Here is a 15,440-nt window from a genome sequence, read left to right on the forward strand (position 1 = left end):
GGCAGTCAAACTCCTCAAGGATGGCACATTAATACATGCCATTGCCAAAAGGTTTGCCGTGTCTCCCAGCACACTCTCTAGCGCATGGAGGAGATTCCAGGAGATGGGCAGTTACTCTAGGAGAGCTGGACAGGGCTGTAGAAGGTCCTTAACCCATCAGCAGGACCGATATCTGCTCCTTTTGAGCAAGGAGGAACATGATGAGCACTGCCAGAGCCCTACAAAATGACCTCCAGCAGGCCACTGGTGTGAATGTCCCTGACCAAACAATCAGAACCAGACTTTATCAGGGTGGCCTGATGGCCCAACATCCTCTAGTGGGCCCTGTGCTCAGTGCCCAGCAGCAAAGAGCTCGATTGGCATTTGCCATTGAACACCAGAAATGGAAGGTCCGCCACTGGCACCCTGTGCTTTTCACAGATGAGAGCAGGTTCACCCTGAGCACATGTGACAGATGTGGAAGGGTCTGGAGAAGCCGTGGAGAACGATATGCTGTCTGTAACATCGTTCAGCATGACCATTTTGATGGTGGGTCAGTGATGGTCTGGGGAGGCATATCCATGGAGGAATGCACAGACCTCTACAGGCTAGATAATGGCAACCTGACTGCCAATAGGTATTGGGATGAATACCATGGAATGGACATATTGTCAAACCGTGCACTGGTGCAGTGGGTCCTGGGTTCCTCCTGGTTCATGACAATCCCCGGCCTCCTGTGGAGAGAGTATACAGGCAGTTCCTGAAGGATGAAGTTGATACCATTGAATGCTCCTGATGCTTGTTTGACCTAAATCCAATAGAACACCTCTGGGATATCATGTTTCGGTCCATCCAACGCCGCCAGGTTGCATCTCAGACTGTCCAGGAGCTCAGTGATACCCTGGTCCAGATATGGGAGGAAATACCCCAGAACAACATCCATCATTAGGAGCATGCTCCAACATTGTCATGCATGCATACAAGCACGTGGGGGCCATACAAACTACTGAGTACCATTTTGAGTTGCTGCTATTAAATTTCAGCAAAATGCACTAGCCTGCTGCATCATTGTTTCACTTTGCGTTTCAGCGTGTCTTTAAATTCAGTCCTCTGTAGGTTGATAATTTTCATTTCCATCAAACGATGGGGCATCCTTACATTCCTAACACATTACCCAGTTCTTATCAGTATAGATATCCAGCATGATATTTTTCCCCATTGAGATCTGATGTGTTTTCAAAGTGTTCCTTTAATTTTTTTGAGCAGTGTATTATCAGTTAGCATTGTTCCCACTTCTGTTTGGGAACTATTTAACACACCTATATTATAGAGATGGTGAGAGGGGAAGGTGTTCTGTAGTCCTAATACACTGTCCCAGGGTTGCAATGATTCTCTCCATAGATCCAGTGCATTGAGTTAGCATTGTCATCCTGGGATAGAAAGTGTTACTGGTGGGATCACTGGGTGAAAGAAAGGGAAATAAAAGCTTGAAAAAGTAAACTAGTGCATCCACCACATCTAAGGGCTGGTAAGTTCAATATATTACATTGTTTTTTGGGTTTAAACTTGCTTTAAGGAGCTCCTAAATGATAAGCCCTTTACCATTCAATCCGAATGTATCTTTTACTGATCTAACCAGAGAAATATCATAGACGTCTTACTATACCGTGCACTATCATATACAGAGCTATTTATTCTTATCTGAATTCTGTTTTATTTTTACCCAGGTATGAGGTGAATTTTCAGGACAGCATTGATTGTGGAGGGGCATATATCAAGCTCCTCTCTCATTCGAGCAGTTTGAATCTGGTGTGTGAGTTGATCTTATTTTGCTTTAACAGATGTTTTATTATCTACTCCAAATGTAAAGCTATAGGTAGGGGAATCATGTCATTGCACAACTTCTGCTCATTGAAAATACTTTTAAGTATTTCAGCTATTCATAGATAGTTTTAGGCCCCTTTTACACGGGGTGGACCCATCAGCGGATCTCCTTGCTCAGTGGGGGATCTCTCCATTGATCCATGTTAGCAAGTGGATGACAGGCTCTGTTGCTGCAGAGTGGACACAAACACAGCCCGCTGTTTCTATGGGGTGGTCAGATGGAAACGAACCGCCTGTCAGTTTCCGACTGACTGCTATCCGATCCGACGAATGGAAGGGGAAAGGATTCCCATTCATCTTTTATTGGTGGATCAGATCAGCTTGGATGTCAGTGGGTGTAAACGGACACATATCCATGTATACCCGCCGCTTCATAGCGGGGAATAGAGATTCCGATCGGGTCCGCCTCATAAACGGGCAGGCAGACCTGATCAGATCATCCATGTGAAAGGGGCTAAAAACCAGCACCCTGTAACCATTCATCTCCACCTACTCTCAGGTAGATGGATGGATGTGCTGGAACTGTCAAACTAAAGCTGGCCATATACTAATCGAACTACGGCTGGTTCAGCAGACGCTGGCTGACATTTTATCAGTGTACGGCCAGTGCAGCTCAACAGAAATTGATCATTTGATGAAAAACGTTTGTCGATCAGCAGCTGCTGACCAGGGTATTATGACAGAATACAGTGTCCCGACGGGAGGGGCATTCCTCCATCTACCTCAATTTTATAGATGGAGGTATCCGTGAGCTGAATGAAAGAAAACTAGCAATTTATGACCACTTCACTGTCCCATCTTGATGGTCAGACCCCTAATATCTCTAGGCCAGAGGAAAGCATTTCCAGGCTTCTAATGTAGAAGGGCAGATCCAAGTTGAACTGCATAGACCAACTTTACAAAGGATGATAAAATGTTTATATTCCAAAATGTGGATGCTTTTCATCCATGTCTGTTCAGCCATATAGCAGATTTGTTTCTGTCAAAATATCCAAACTGCTGCTTGTAGGGCTGAAAAAAATGTAGTGGGTGAAAGTGCAGAGACGTGAACAGTGCCCTTGGCTGGAGTTGGGTAATCGTGCATTTAATAGTTTCACCTTTATTTACATTAATTGCACATCAAATGTGAATGGGGCACCCATCACCACCCATTCCCCATCCATCTCAGAGCTCCCACAGTTTCTTAAGTCTTTATTCAGCAGCAGGGAATGCCAGAAAATGTAACCCCAAAGTAAGCCATAACATCACATACAAATGAGGCATGACCACTTATGGGACCTTCCCACAGCCCAGCGCCTTTGAAAAGTGGAGAGCAGATGCAAAGCATGACAAATTCCAGACTTGTGAATGGATTTTCTAGGAAACACGTACACATTAAAGTGGACCTTAACTAAAAAATGAAAGATTTGCTATGTTATTTGAAATTTTTAGTAACTGTATTCTTGCATAAGAAATACTTAAAGTACCTACCAAGTGCTTATGTATGCCTATATCCTTATTGCCATATATCTTCAGCATGGGATATAAGGCACTGCTGCCTCTGCTAGTCTCAGGTGTTTTAGAGTGAGATTGGGTGATGTCGCCACTGTGATGCTCATTGTTCTTCTTGCTAGAGGCTCTGACCAGAGGAAGCAAAGCCTCTAAAAAGATGGCTACCCCCTCACAGAGACACAGTGCAGAACAAAACAATTTATAGATGAATTCCAAATATAGTTTTTTTTTATATAGTTACATTGGTCCACCCTGGACCAATGTAACTATGCATATACCATACCTAGCCGATGCCCCGGAAGCTGGAAATCACTGCTACTCCAGTAAACTCTACTTGCTTTCAGGTCCCATGGCAAATGGCTGGCCTGCTGCATTATGAGCAATGGAGGTCAGCTTTTCTCAATTAATGCAAGTGTTCTCTGATTAGATGAGGTGTAGCTTGTGACATCACCACCTTTGCCTCTCCACCTTGTCCAATCAGAGAATGCTGTGCATTCATTCAGAAAATGCATAACATTCTCTGGATGGTGCCCGTGCCAGGCAGATAACCTCCTGTGTTCAGAATACAGAAGGGCAGTTCCTCAGTGAGGGACCCCGAATAAAGTGAAAATGACTGGAGTAGTGGTGTCTAGTTCAGTGATTTCCAGCTTCCAGGAACATCAACCAGGCACGGTACATACATACTGAAAAACTGAAAGAATAAGAAGGGAATATAGAGAACACTGATTGCCTAGTCACTTGATAAGTGTTGCTGTCTAAACTAAAAAACAGGCTAAAAACAAAATAGTCACATGAGTGGGTATAGCCCACCCTATGAGACAAGTGGTTAATTGGACAACAAACAAGGCTTGTATCAGTCTTTACAATTTTAAAAGACGGTTTATTAATTATTAGCAAAAACTATTTTGCAATGCAGCAAAGTAGAAGTAACACACTGAGCTCAGTGACCACAACATATATTTAGACATACAAACAACATTAAAAACAAGGTCTTAATGTCCGGACATCAATTATCCTATATGCATGTATTCCCCGTAGGATGTTGTCCCAAAACTTGGAGTATATTGGCTATCAATTGTAAAGTTACAGCACCACAAGGTCACATGCATATCAGCCCCTGGGCCCATACACATGAAATGGATATATAATGGATGATAGTGGATAATTTCTATATCCCTGTGGATAGATGCAGCAGTAAGGCCAAGTGTCAATTCCACAGGTTTCCATTAGTTACCCCATTGGTGGAAGTCAAAGTAGTCATGTTTATCATCTGTAAATGGATGAAACACACAAGCAGGATAAAAAAATTGTATGTTAATGCAAATAAAAAAAAAGTATCACAGACAGTGCTCAATTGTTTCATCTTCAAGATTTTCATTGATTTCACTTTGTATCCTAAACAGGAGGAATTCCATGACAGGACTTCGTACACAATCATGTTTGGGCCAGACAAATGCGGAGAAGATTATAAACTGCATTTCATCTTCAGGCATAAAAATCCAATCATTGGGGATTATGACGAAAAACATGCAAAGCGTCCTGATGTTGATCTGAAAAAGTATTTTACAGACAAGAAGACACATCTTTATACTTTGAGTATGTTTATTTCTGTATGGTTAACAACCTGCAGTAAAATAGAAAACAGTCTAGCTAGAATATATTCATATATATACGCATCGCATGTAGTAGTGGACCTACTATATCATAAAAATGAACCAGCTACAAGTATACTGAGACATTGTTACTGTAATGGTAATACTGCACTTCTAATGCCACTTCTAGTTGTAAGAAGGTGGTGATGATGGTATGGTTTCAAACTGTTGAAAAGGAGATTGCATATTATACACTTCTCACAATTTATAACCATTACATATAAGTATACAGGCTTACATAATTTTGGATATAATAGCTGTTGCTTGCTATTGAATATATTAACATGTAGAATAGAGCACTCTGTAAGAAGATGTGTTGAACACGGTCTTAAAACGGAACTTCACTCGGTCAATCAATACGGACTAATTTTAATCCTTATGCTGCTAACATTAGTAAGTAGATAGGAAAGGATATAATATATTTACTTGATTTAAAGTGTTACTAAACTCACAACAGTAAAATCAGTCTGTATATGTAGTAAAGCATGCTTGTTATACTAACTTTGGCACCTAAGGGGTTAATCTTCTGCATTGTATAAAAAGGCTGTTTGATCCTAACTTCTTTGATCCTCCCCTTCTTCCAGTGCCCCCCTCTTATCTCCTGATAAGACATATCATAAGCTAAATGTGTATTGCTTTTTTTTTTCTTGGGAGAGTGCATGTGGTCAGCGCAGGGTCAATCAGTACTGTCTAGATAGAGGTCAGGGGTTCTGCATCCTCCTAGAGCAGAAAGAAAACTCCTTCTACAAGCTTTACCAGTGCTCTGCTGAACACTGAAGACTGCTCTAACGGCTCTTGAGAAAACGTATTTAGCAGTTTATATTTACTAAAATAATTGCATTTCCATGTTTTGTGTACTGAGGAGACCAGATAGAGTGAGTGCAGGGTCCTGGGTTTAGTAACACTTTAAACTTTTCTTTTTTTTTTACATTTCTTCAGTTGCTTCCTTGTTTCCGACATGGGCAAATTATGTCTTACATCCCTTGGGTCTTCAGGAGGGAAGAGGGGCTTTCTCAGCTAAGCACATCCTCCTGTCTGCATGCCTGAGCTAAGGGTAGATGGATTTCAGGAAGTAAATGCTAAATCTAGAATCATCTGCCCTTACTCAAGATGGCCATTGCCAGAAATGCTAGGGAGTGTTTTTCAAAGTGATTTCTCAGCAAAATAAAGCATGGAGACATGGATCAATGGGGGAGTTTGTTTTCAATATTAAAAATGAAATAGAGTTTCTGGTTTGTGGTACTCAGATACAGTGTACATCTACCAACAGCTATGAGGGACAAGGGCCTGTTTGACTGAATACACATTAAATCGATTGCTTAGTGTGGTCCTCACACTACATAATTGTGGTAACACTGGGGGGAGATTTACTAAAGCTGGTTCACTCAGAATCTGGTGCAGCTGTGCTTGGTAGCCAATCAGCTTCTAACCTCAGCTTGTTCAATTATGCTTTCACAATAAAACCCGGAAGCTGATTGGTTTCTATTCAGAAGTGCACCTGATTTTGCACTCTCCAGCTTTAGTAAATAAACCCCACAGAGATTCTACAATCAGATTTTAATGTGTATGATCATATTTAATCTCCAACCCAGAGCTGAAAACTGCTGTGTTTTGTAAAATTCAGAAGTCCACACTGATTGTGGTGGTTAATGCTCTTTTTGCTATCCAGTTTTGAAGCCAGAGAACACCTTTGAGATCCTTATTGATCAAACAGTTGTTAGTCAAGGAAGCCTTCTGGATGATGTTATCCCACCTTTAAATCCACCAAAGGAAATCGATGATCCAAAGGATAAAAAACCTACAGAATGGGATGAGCGGGTCAAAATTCCAGATCCTGATGCTGTAAAACCAGAAGAATGGTAAGATCACTTTATGTGGCCTAGGCTGAATAGATGAACAATTGACAACACATTAGTATGAATTATTAGTGTGATTTTCTGCGAAATGCTGTTATAATGTACATGGAATCATAAGGTGACTGGTGCTAAACACTATAACCAATTAGATCTTCTAACCTGCACTAAAGAGGACGTGACATTTGATGTACTGCTGTGAGTAACATCAGGAGTCTGGGTACCTACAGATATTAAATAATCAGTGATTGACAATTAAAATGTCTTCAGAGTCTACCAATGTTCAGACAATCTGTGGTGTATGATCATGTCCATGTTTCTGCGAAGTGAAAGTTAATCCAGCAGCACAAAGTCATTTTATATATAGTACTGAGCACTTTAACAGAAAACTATTTCTATTTTCATTAAGTTAATGTATTCTATTATAGGGATGAAGGTGGGCCCATTAGAATAGAAGATCCCAATGCTGTGAAACCAGAGGGCTGGCTGGATGATGAATCGCACCTGATACCCGACCCAGAAGCTCAGAAACCAAGTGACTGGTAAGAACTCAGTGTCAACTTCTTAAAACTTTTTTTTTTTTTACTATTGTGTTGAAGGAAAGAACACAGCCACTGTTGAAAGGGGAATCCCTCCTGCATCGCTATTGTGTTCTATGGGTGGGGAGTGCTGAGAGCCTTCCGGCAGTGATCAGGAGAAAAAAACCTGACAAACTGGTTGTACTGAAATTAATCATTGGATCAACTTCAATGCAGCCAGCCTGCCCATAAATGGATCGAAATTCAGTTTAATTTCTGTTGAACTGGCCGAATTTTGATCCGTCTATGGTCAGCTTTAGTCAAAGGGAAAAAGCAAAGTGTGGCAACCCATAGCAATCCATTGAAACTTGTCTGGCTGCTATTGATTACAGAATAAGTGAATGTATCAGTATAATACTAGGTGATGTCACAAAATATTAAACCAAAATGTAATAAAATGAAAAAACCCCTGATGCCAAAAAACCACTTTCACCCCCCAAAGTCCAAAAACAGTCCAAATTTAATTCCGCGTCTCTGTGTAAAATAACCAGTGATTATAATATTTCCTTAGTGAATATTCTTTTTCCACAAAATCCAAAGAATCCTCTTAATGCCCTCAAAAAAATATAAAACGCATATAGTGCATTATCGACAATGCATGATATTCAACATAACAAAACGCACTTTACAAAAATTGTGCCAATGCGTGCAAAATCCACTCCACTGTGTGTGCACCTTTCAACTATCTGTCATCCTTACTCTTACCCTCTTATAAATTAAAAAAAAACTTCTACACCATCTTCCTTGGTGGTTAGGTTACCGAATCCGTCTGCCTTCACATAGGAGGTGTACTTCCAAAGAAATCGCATAAATTATAGTATCATCAAAATATTTTCACTCTTCTCGAGCTCCCCTCTTGTAAAAGCTCCCAGTGCTAGTGTGCCACCTCTTATCTTATGCACCTTACCAGATAACAAGATCAGAAAAAAAGGGGGGGCTCCTCTCGCTGTATATATCATCCAGTTCTGGACATTGCTGGTACATTGGCTGATGGCCAGGATGCCGCTGGTGTAAAATCACTAAAAAACACAAATCCGCAGCTGGAAAAAGACCTCGAAGGCTATAATCGCTCCAGCTCGATGATCAGCTACTGGTTGCTCTAGCCTGATTTTCCTAAGTGCCAGTTCAAATCGAAGGAGAAAGAGATAAAAGTTGGAGGAGTCGGTCTGACTGTGGGTGTGTATGTTAAGTTAACAACACCCCGAAAGCGGTCCGCAAAATGCGGTGCGATGTGCAAAATCGGATCACATAGGTGTGAATAGCCATGCAATCCGATTCTAGTGCGGACCCAAAAAAGGGTCCTGCATCTTTTTGGTGTGGGTGCAGTGCGATTAGAGCCATACAAAATGTATGGCTCCAATCGCTCCGCACACAAATCGCATGTGATTTGCACAGGAATGTGGTGCGGTTCCTGTGAGAATCACATGCGATATACCGCACCGCATATATGTGAACCCAGGTTTATAAGCCCTTTTTTTCCAAAACATTCCCCTCTGTTCATTTTTCACTATAATTGATGTACACATGAAAACGTAGACTGCTCCTAAACGCCGTGTTTATGCAAATTTCAATGTATGGAATGTGTATGTGGCAAGTAATGTCGAAGCAAAGCAGAACTCCAATTTGTTATAGATCAGTTAATGAGAAAGCAATGAAGCTAAAGTCAGCCTGACACCTGGAGAACAAGCATTTTCAGAAGATGATCAGTGATAGCCATGATATTTCTCAAATGACAGGTTTTCTTTAACCATTTGCTCTCCAGAGGATTTATCCTCCTTCCTGACCATGCCATTTTTTGCGATACTGCGCTGCGTTACTTTAACGGTCGTACAGCTGTGTACATAAATTAAATTTATTTTCTTTTTTCTCCACAAATAGAGATTTCTTCCAGTGGTATTTGATCACCTCTGTGGTTTTTATTTTTTGCACTATAAACAAAAAAACACCAAGAATTTTGGGGGAAAAAACAGTATTTTTTTCTTTTTGCTATAAAACGTATCTAATAAAAAAATTTTAAAAATCAAATTTCTTCATACACTTAGGCCAAAATGTATTCTGCTGCACGTCTTTGCTAAAAAAAATCCCATGTAAATTAATTGGTTTACATGAAAGTTATAGCATCTACAAATTACGTTAAATATACTGGAATGTTTATTTTATATACTAGTAATGGCGGCGATCAGCGACTTATAGCTGGACTGTGGGACTGCAGCAGGCATTCTGACAATGGGTGGGAACTAACTAACTGCCACTGACTTCCGCAGTGACAGTATTACAGTGATCAGTGCTAATAAAAAGTGAATGACACTAGGGTTAACATCTGGGTGATCAAACGGTTAACAGTGTGCTGTGTGTGTTTTACTGTATGCACTGTGTTGTGTTTTTCTGGTGAGACATGCTGCTTTGTATCTCTCTGCTGTGCAAAGACATACAAAATCGCATGTTCATGCAGACAAGAGAGAGACCTGTGGGACCCGGTGATTGACATCCCTAGCCTCCAATAGCAGTGTGGGTAGATTGATGGTTGCGTGTGCGCCCCCTACTCAGAAATGCAAATCATGTATATATACATGACTTTGCGCTGTCCTGCCGACCCGTAGCAGTACTTCTGCTCTAGGGTGCATGGCAAGTGGTTAAACTGCTTGTAAAGCTCAGACATGAAATATTAACAAAGCATACCCCTCTATAGTGTCTACTTGTTCCAATCCAGAGCACTAAGTGCAAGCATTTTCAGAAGGAGATGATCAGTGATAGCCGTGATATTTCTCAAATGACAGGTTTTCTTTAAAGTGGTTGTAAACCTCAGACATGAAATTTGAACAAAGCATATCCCTCTATAGTGTGTACCTGTCGCAATCCAGAGCACTAAGTGTCATTTCTGTCTGCTGCTTCATTCCTTTACCCAGGGGCGGACTGACAACTCATGGGACCCCCGGGCAATAGGGGATCACCCACACTCAAACCACACCCAAAAAAGCCTATGAAAGGTACCATGGGCACCTCATGGGGCCCCCTACTGACCCCGGGCCCTCGGGCAGTGCCCGAGTTCCCAAATGGTCAGTCCGCCCCTGCCTTTACTATAAGCATGGATCACTTCTGCAAGTTTTCCTGACAGCAAGAGAAAAATGGTGACAGGGGAGGGTTCTTCAACAGATTGACACATTCAGCTCTGTTCCTGTGAGCTGTGTGGAGGGGGGGGGGTGTCTCTTCCTTCCAATCAGCTCTCAGAGCTCTCCTTCAGCTCCCCGCCCCTGGCTTTTCATAGTTGAGAGATCCTGTGCAATTTCTGCACTTTGAATGGATGTAGGAGAAAGACAGCTGTAGATAGATAGATACTTACAGTATGTAGGATGATTTGTTTCATCTTTGTGTATCACCTCAGGCCAGACACTTCACTGGGTGTATGTAAGAGTTTGCAAACACTTTAAGGCTTATACACAAAGGAGCTGATGCATTTGCCTGTAATAGTGTTTATAGCCTAATCTATCATTGCCGTTCTTCAGAGTATGTTCCAAAAATGTACTTCTAAAACCTTGCCTGTACTTATGTAAGACACATCATCATGAAAAAAAAAATATGGTGCATTACTTAAAAGTTGGAGTTCTGGATATGCTTATTAATGTCCAGATTATTTTCCCAAAATGTGTTTCTAGAATGCTGCCTGCACTTTTGTAAATATGTATCATCATATATGTACATCATATCAACCTATGCTTTACTTAATTTTTGAACCCTGACGTTATAGGTACAGTGCCTTGAAAAAGTATTCATACCCCTTAAAATTTTCCACATTTTGTCATGTTACAACTAAAAACATAAATGTATTTTATTGGGATTCTATGTGATAGACCAATACAAAGTGGCACATAATTCTGAAGTGGAAGGAAAATGATAAATGGGTTTCAAAATTTTCTTTACAAATAAATAGTTGTGGTGTGCATTTGTATTCAGCCCCCTCTTACTCTGATACCCCTAACTAAAATGTAGCAGAACCATTTGCCTTCAGAAGTCACCTAATTAGTAAATAGGGTCCACCTGTGTGTAATGTAATCTCAGTATAAATACAGATGTTCTGTGAAGCCCTCAGACAAGTCAGGGATAAAGTTGTGGAGACATTTTAAGCAGAGTTGGGTTATAAAAAAAATATCCCAAGCTCTGAACATCTCACAGACCACTGTTCAATCCATCATCCGAAAATGGAAAGAGTATGGCACAACTGCAAACCTACCAAGACATGGCCATCCACCTAAACTGACAGGCCGGGCAAGGAGAGCATTAATTACAGAAGCAGCCAAGAGGTCCATGGTTACTCTAGAGGAGCTGCAGAGATCCACAGCTCAGGTGGGAGAATCTGTCCACAGGACAAATATTAGTCGTGCACTCCACAAATCTGGCCTTTATGGAAGAGTGGCAAGAAGAAAGCCATTGTTGAAAGAAAGCCATAAGAAAGTCCTGTTTTCAGTTTGCGAGAAGCCATGTGGGGGACACAGCAAACATGTGTTAGAAGGTGCTCTGGTCAGATGAGACCAATATTGAACTTTTTGCCGAAAAGCAAAATGCTGCGTGTGGTGGAAAACTAACACTGAGCATCACCCTGAACACACCATCCCCACAGTGAAATATGGTGGCCGCAGCATATTGTGGAGATGCTTTTCTTCAGCAGGGACAGGGAAGCTCGTCAGAGTTGAATGAAAGATGAATGGAGCCAAATATAGGGCAATCTTAGAAGAAAACTTGTTAAGAGTCTGCAAAAGACGTGAGACTGGGGCTGAGGTTCACCTTCCAGCAGGACAACAACCCTAAACATACAGCCAGAGCTACAATGGAATGGTTTAGATCAAAGCATATTCCTGTGTTAGAATAGCCCAGTCAAAGTTCAGACCTAAATCCAATTGAGAATCTGTGGCAAGACTTGAAAATTGCTGTTCACAGACACTCTCCATCCAATCTGACAGATCATGAGCTATTTTGCAAAGAAGAATGGGCAAAAATGTCACTCTCTAGATGTGCAAAGCTGGTAGAGATATCCCCAAAAAGGCTGTAATTGCAGTGAAAGGTGGTTCTACAAAGTATTTATCAATTTCCTTCCACTGCACAATTAGGTGCCACTTTGTGTTGGTCTATTACATAAAATCCCAATAAAATACATTTACATTTTTGTACCATGACAAAATGTGGAAAATTTCAAGGGGTATGAATACATTCTCAAGGCACTATATGCATTGCAAAGCACACTACATTATGCCTTAAATTATACAAAATGTAACTAGTTGCACCTCAGAAGTGAAGCCAATATACCAGTTTTTTTAATATATAAATTGCAGCTTGTATATGTGGCTTCAAGAATAATCAGGTTAGATCATATGAATTATGCAAGGAATAGGTACCAATCTGTCTGTATTCATCAGATCTAATCTTCTGTAATGATCAGAGTAAAAGGATTAACTCTTTTTGTTGACAGGAATGATGACATGGATGGAGAATGGGAGGCTCCTCTGGTTCCAAACTCACAGTGCAAAACTGCTCCTGGATGTGGGGAATGGAGTCCACCTCTTATAGACAATCCAAATTACAAGGGGAAATGGAAGCCTCCTATGATTGAGAACCCCAATTACCAGGTAATGGTCAGCTCTAGTAACATAAAGGTTCCTCAAGATTATCACCTGGTGCTTCTACCTTTCTCTAATACAATAAGATTTCTCCTGCCAGCTGCAGGTTTATTTATCCATCTGAATCTTTTGATAAAACATGTACAAGTTCTTTCTTGACAGCAATACCTGTGCTGCAGGTATTGTAATATTGCAGTTGTATTTGCAACAAATGATGGCTGTACAAAGTATTGACTTTTGGTATGCGGGAGGAGTGAATACTTATGCACACTCACAATTTCTGTTTTATTTTGTCTTAACTATTGTTTGGGTGACGGGTCACAGCAAGAAAAAAATAATTGCACCTTCCAAGTTGTAGGCATGTTGTGTATAACATATGATACAAACCCCCCAAAAATTATAATTCTAGTTTATAATGCAACAAAACAGTAAAAAAAACACCAATGGTGGGGAGAGATACTTTGTGAAGCATTGTATATGACCATTAGAAATTGTTGCTTTTAATAATAATTTTCTCTTTTGCAGGGTATTTGGAAACCACGAAAAATTCCCAACCCATACTACTTTGAAGACCTTAACCCATTTAAAATGACAACATTTAGTGCTATTGGGTTGGAACTGTGGTCAATGACTCCTGACATCTACTTTGACAACTTCATAATCTGCTCTGAAAAGGAAGTGGCTGATCGTTGGGCCTCTGATAGCTGGGGATTGAAAAAACTGGTAGCCAGTGCTAATGAGGTACTTTGCAGCATAAGTTACTTGATGAAGTACGCTCATTGATAGGGGTGTATGGTGATTTCTGCTTACAACACACATTTTGTATGAGCAGATAAGCGATCCTATAAACACTGCACATAAGTATGCATTGTACATGCCAAATGTCCCTTTTTAACCCAGTTGTCTATGCTTGTATAGATATGAAGTGTGTGGGTTCCATATAGTGTCAGATTTCTATGAATACAATAATGATTATAGATGCATAATGTTGGCCAAAATAATCTATGCACCTCACTAATGTTTCAGTTTAGCTGAGAACACAGTTACTAAAACCTTCATCTGATTGATGTTATTGGAGTGAAAAGGTATGTAATACTTTGCCAATGGTCAGGGTGAATGTATATGTTGTAATTAGGCAGTTGTAGATTAGACCATAATTTATGGTGATTTAAAGGATCAAGAAGGAGAAGAGGTGTGCAAACTTTGAACTTTATTAGAAATTACAATATTTGGAGCCCACAAAAAGACATTTATATAGTACGTTGTAAAAGAGATCCTTTTTTGAAGATCCAGAATGCAAACTCATTGACAACCGAGGCTTCAGGCAAAGGTATTTTCTTAATGGTATTCATTACTTAATGGTATTTTCTTAATGGTATTACTTAATGGCATTTTCCTGGGCTTTTAATGATTTATTGCTACAATGTTTACATGAGGAAAGAGCACAGCTTGCTGCTGCTCCATTATTGTCCAATCAGCAGGATAGATGGGTCCTTCATCACTCTTATGTACAGTGGGGATCGAAAGTTTGGGCACCCCAGCTAAAAATTTGTATTAATGTGCATAAAGAAGCCAAGGAAAGATGGAAAAATCTCCAAAAGGCATCAAATTACAGATTAGACAGTCTTATAATATGTCAACAAAAGTTAGATTTTATTTCCATCATTTACACTTTCAAAATGACAGAAAACAAAAAAATGGCGTCTGCAAAAGTTTGGGCACCCTGCAGAATTTATAGCATGCACTGCCCCCTTTGCAAAGCTGAGACCTGCCAGTGTCATGGATTGTTCTCAATCATTGTCTGTGAAGACCAGGTTATGTCAGTCTCAAAGGTTTTAAATGCCCAGACTCATCTGACCTTGCCCCAACAATCAGCACCATGGGTTCTTCTAAGCAGTTGTCTAGAAAACTGAAACTGAAAATAGTTGACGCTCACAAAGCTGGAGAAGGCTATAAGAAGATAGCAAAGCGTTTTCAGATGTCAATATCCTCTGTTCGGAATGTAATTAAGAAATGGCAGTCATCAGGAACAGTAGAAGTTAAAGCAAGATCTGGAAGACCAAGAAAAATATCAGACAGAACAGCTCGCAGGATTGTGAGAAAAACAATTCAAAACCCACGTTTGACTGCACGATTCCTCCAGAAAGATCTGGCAGACACCGGAGTTGTGGTACACTATTCCACTATAAAGAGATACTTGTACAAATATGGTCTTCATGGAAGAGTCATCAGAAGAAAACCTCTTCTACGTCCTCACCACAAAAATCATCATTTGAACTTTGCAAATGAGTATATAGACAAGCCTGATGCATTTTGGAAACAAGTTCTGTGGACCGATGAGGTTAAAATTTAACTTTTTGGCCGGAATGAGCAAAGGTACGTTTGGAGAAGAAG

The 15,440-nt window shown here is 40.5% G+C and overlaps 1 protein-coding gene across 3 annotated transcripts in view; it reads left to right on the top strand.

The window, feature by feature from the left end:
- The window catches only part of CLGN (calmegin), a 79,548-nt gene that overhangs the window by 44,933 nt on the left and 19,175 nt on the right, over window positions 1–15,440 (top strand). For all 3 annotated transcript variants that reach the window (XM_089693889.1, XM_089693890.1, XM_089693891.1), the window contains 6 exons: window positions 1,707–1,788; window positions 4,758–4,950; window positions 6,676–6,865; window positions 7,288–7,401; window positions 12,899–13,055; window positions 13,572–13,787. In XM_089693889.1, coding sequence (XP_089550015.1) covers window positions 1,707–1,788; window positions 4,758–4,950; window positions 6,676–6,865; window positions 7,288–7,401; window positions 12,899–13,055; window positions 13,572–13,787 — 952 coding nt within the window. The remainder of the gene's footprint in view (window positions 1–1,706; window positions 1,789–4,757; window positions 4,951–6,675; window positions 6,866–7,287; window positions 7,402–12,898; window positions 13,056–13,571; window positions 13,788–15,440) is intronic.

This window comes from Staurois parvus, unplaced genomic scaffold, assembly GCF_062004578.1.
Source record: "Staurois parvus isolate SC_StPar_1 unplaced genomic scaffold, SC_StPar_1.0 ptg000639l, whole genome shotgun sequence".
Lineage (NCBI taxonomy): Eukaryota > Metazoa > Chordata > Amphibia > Anura > Ranidae > Staurois > Staurois parvus.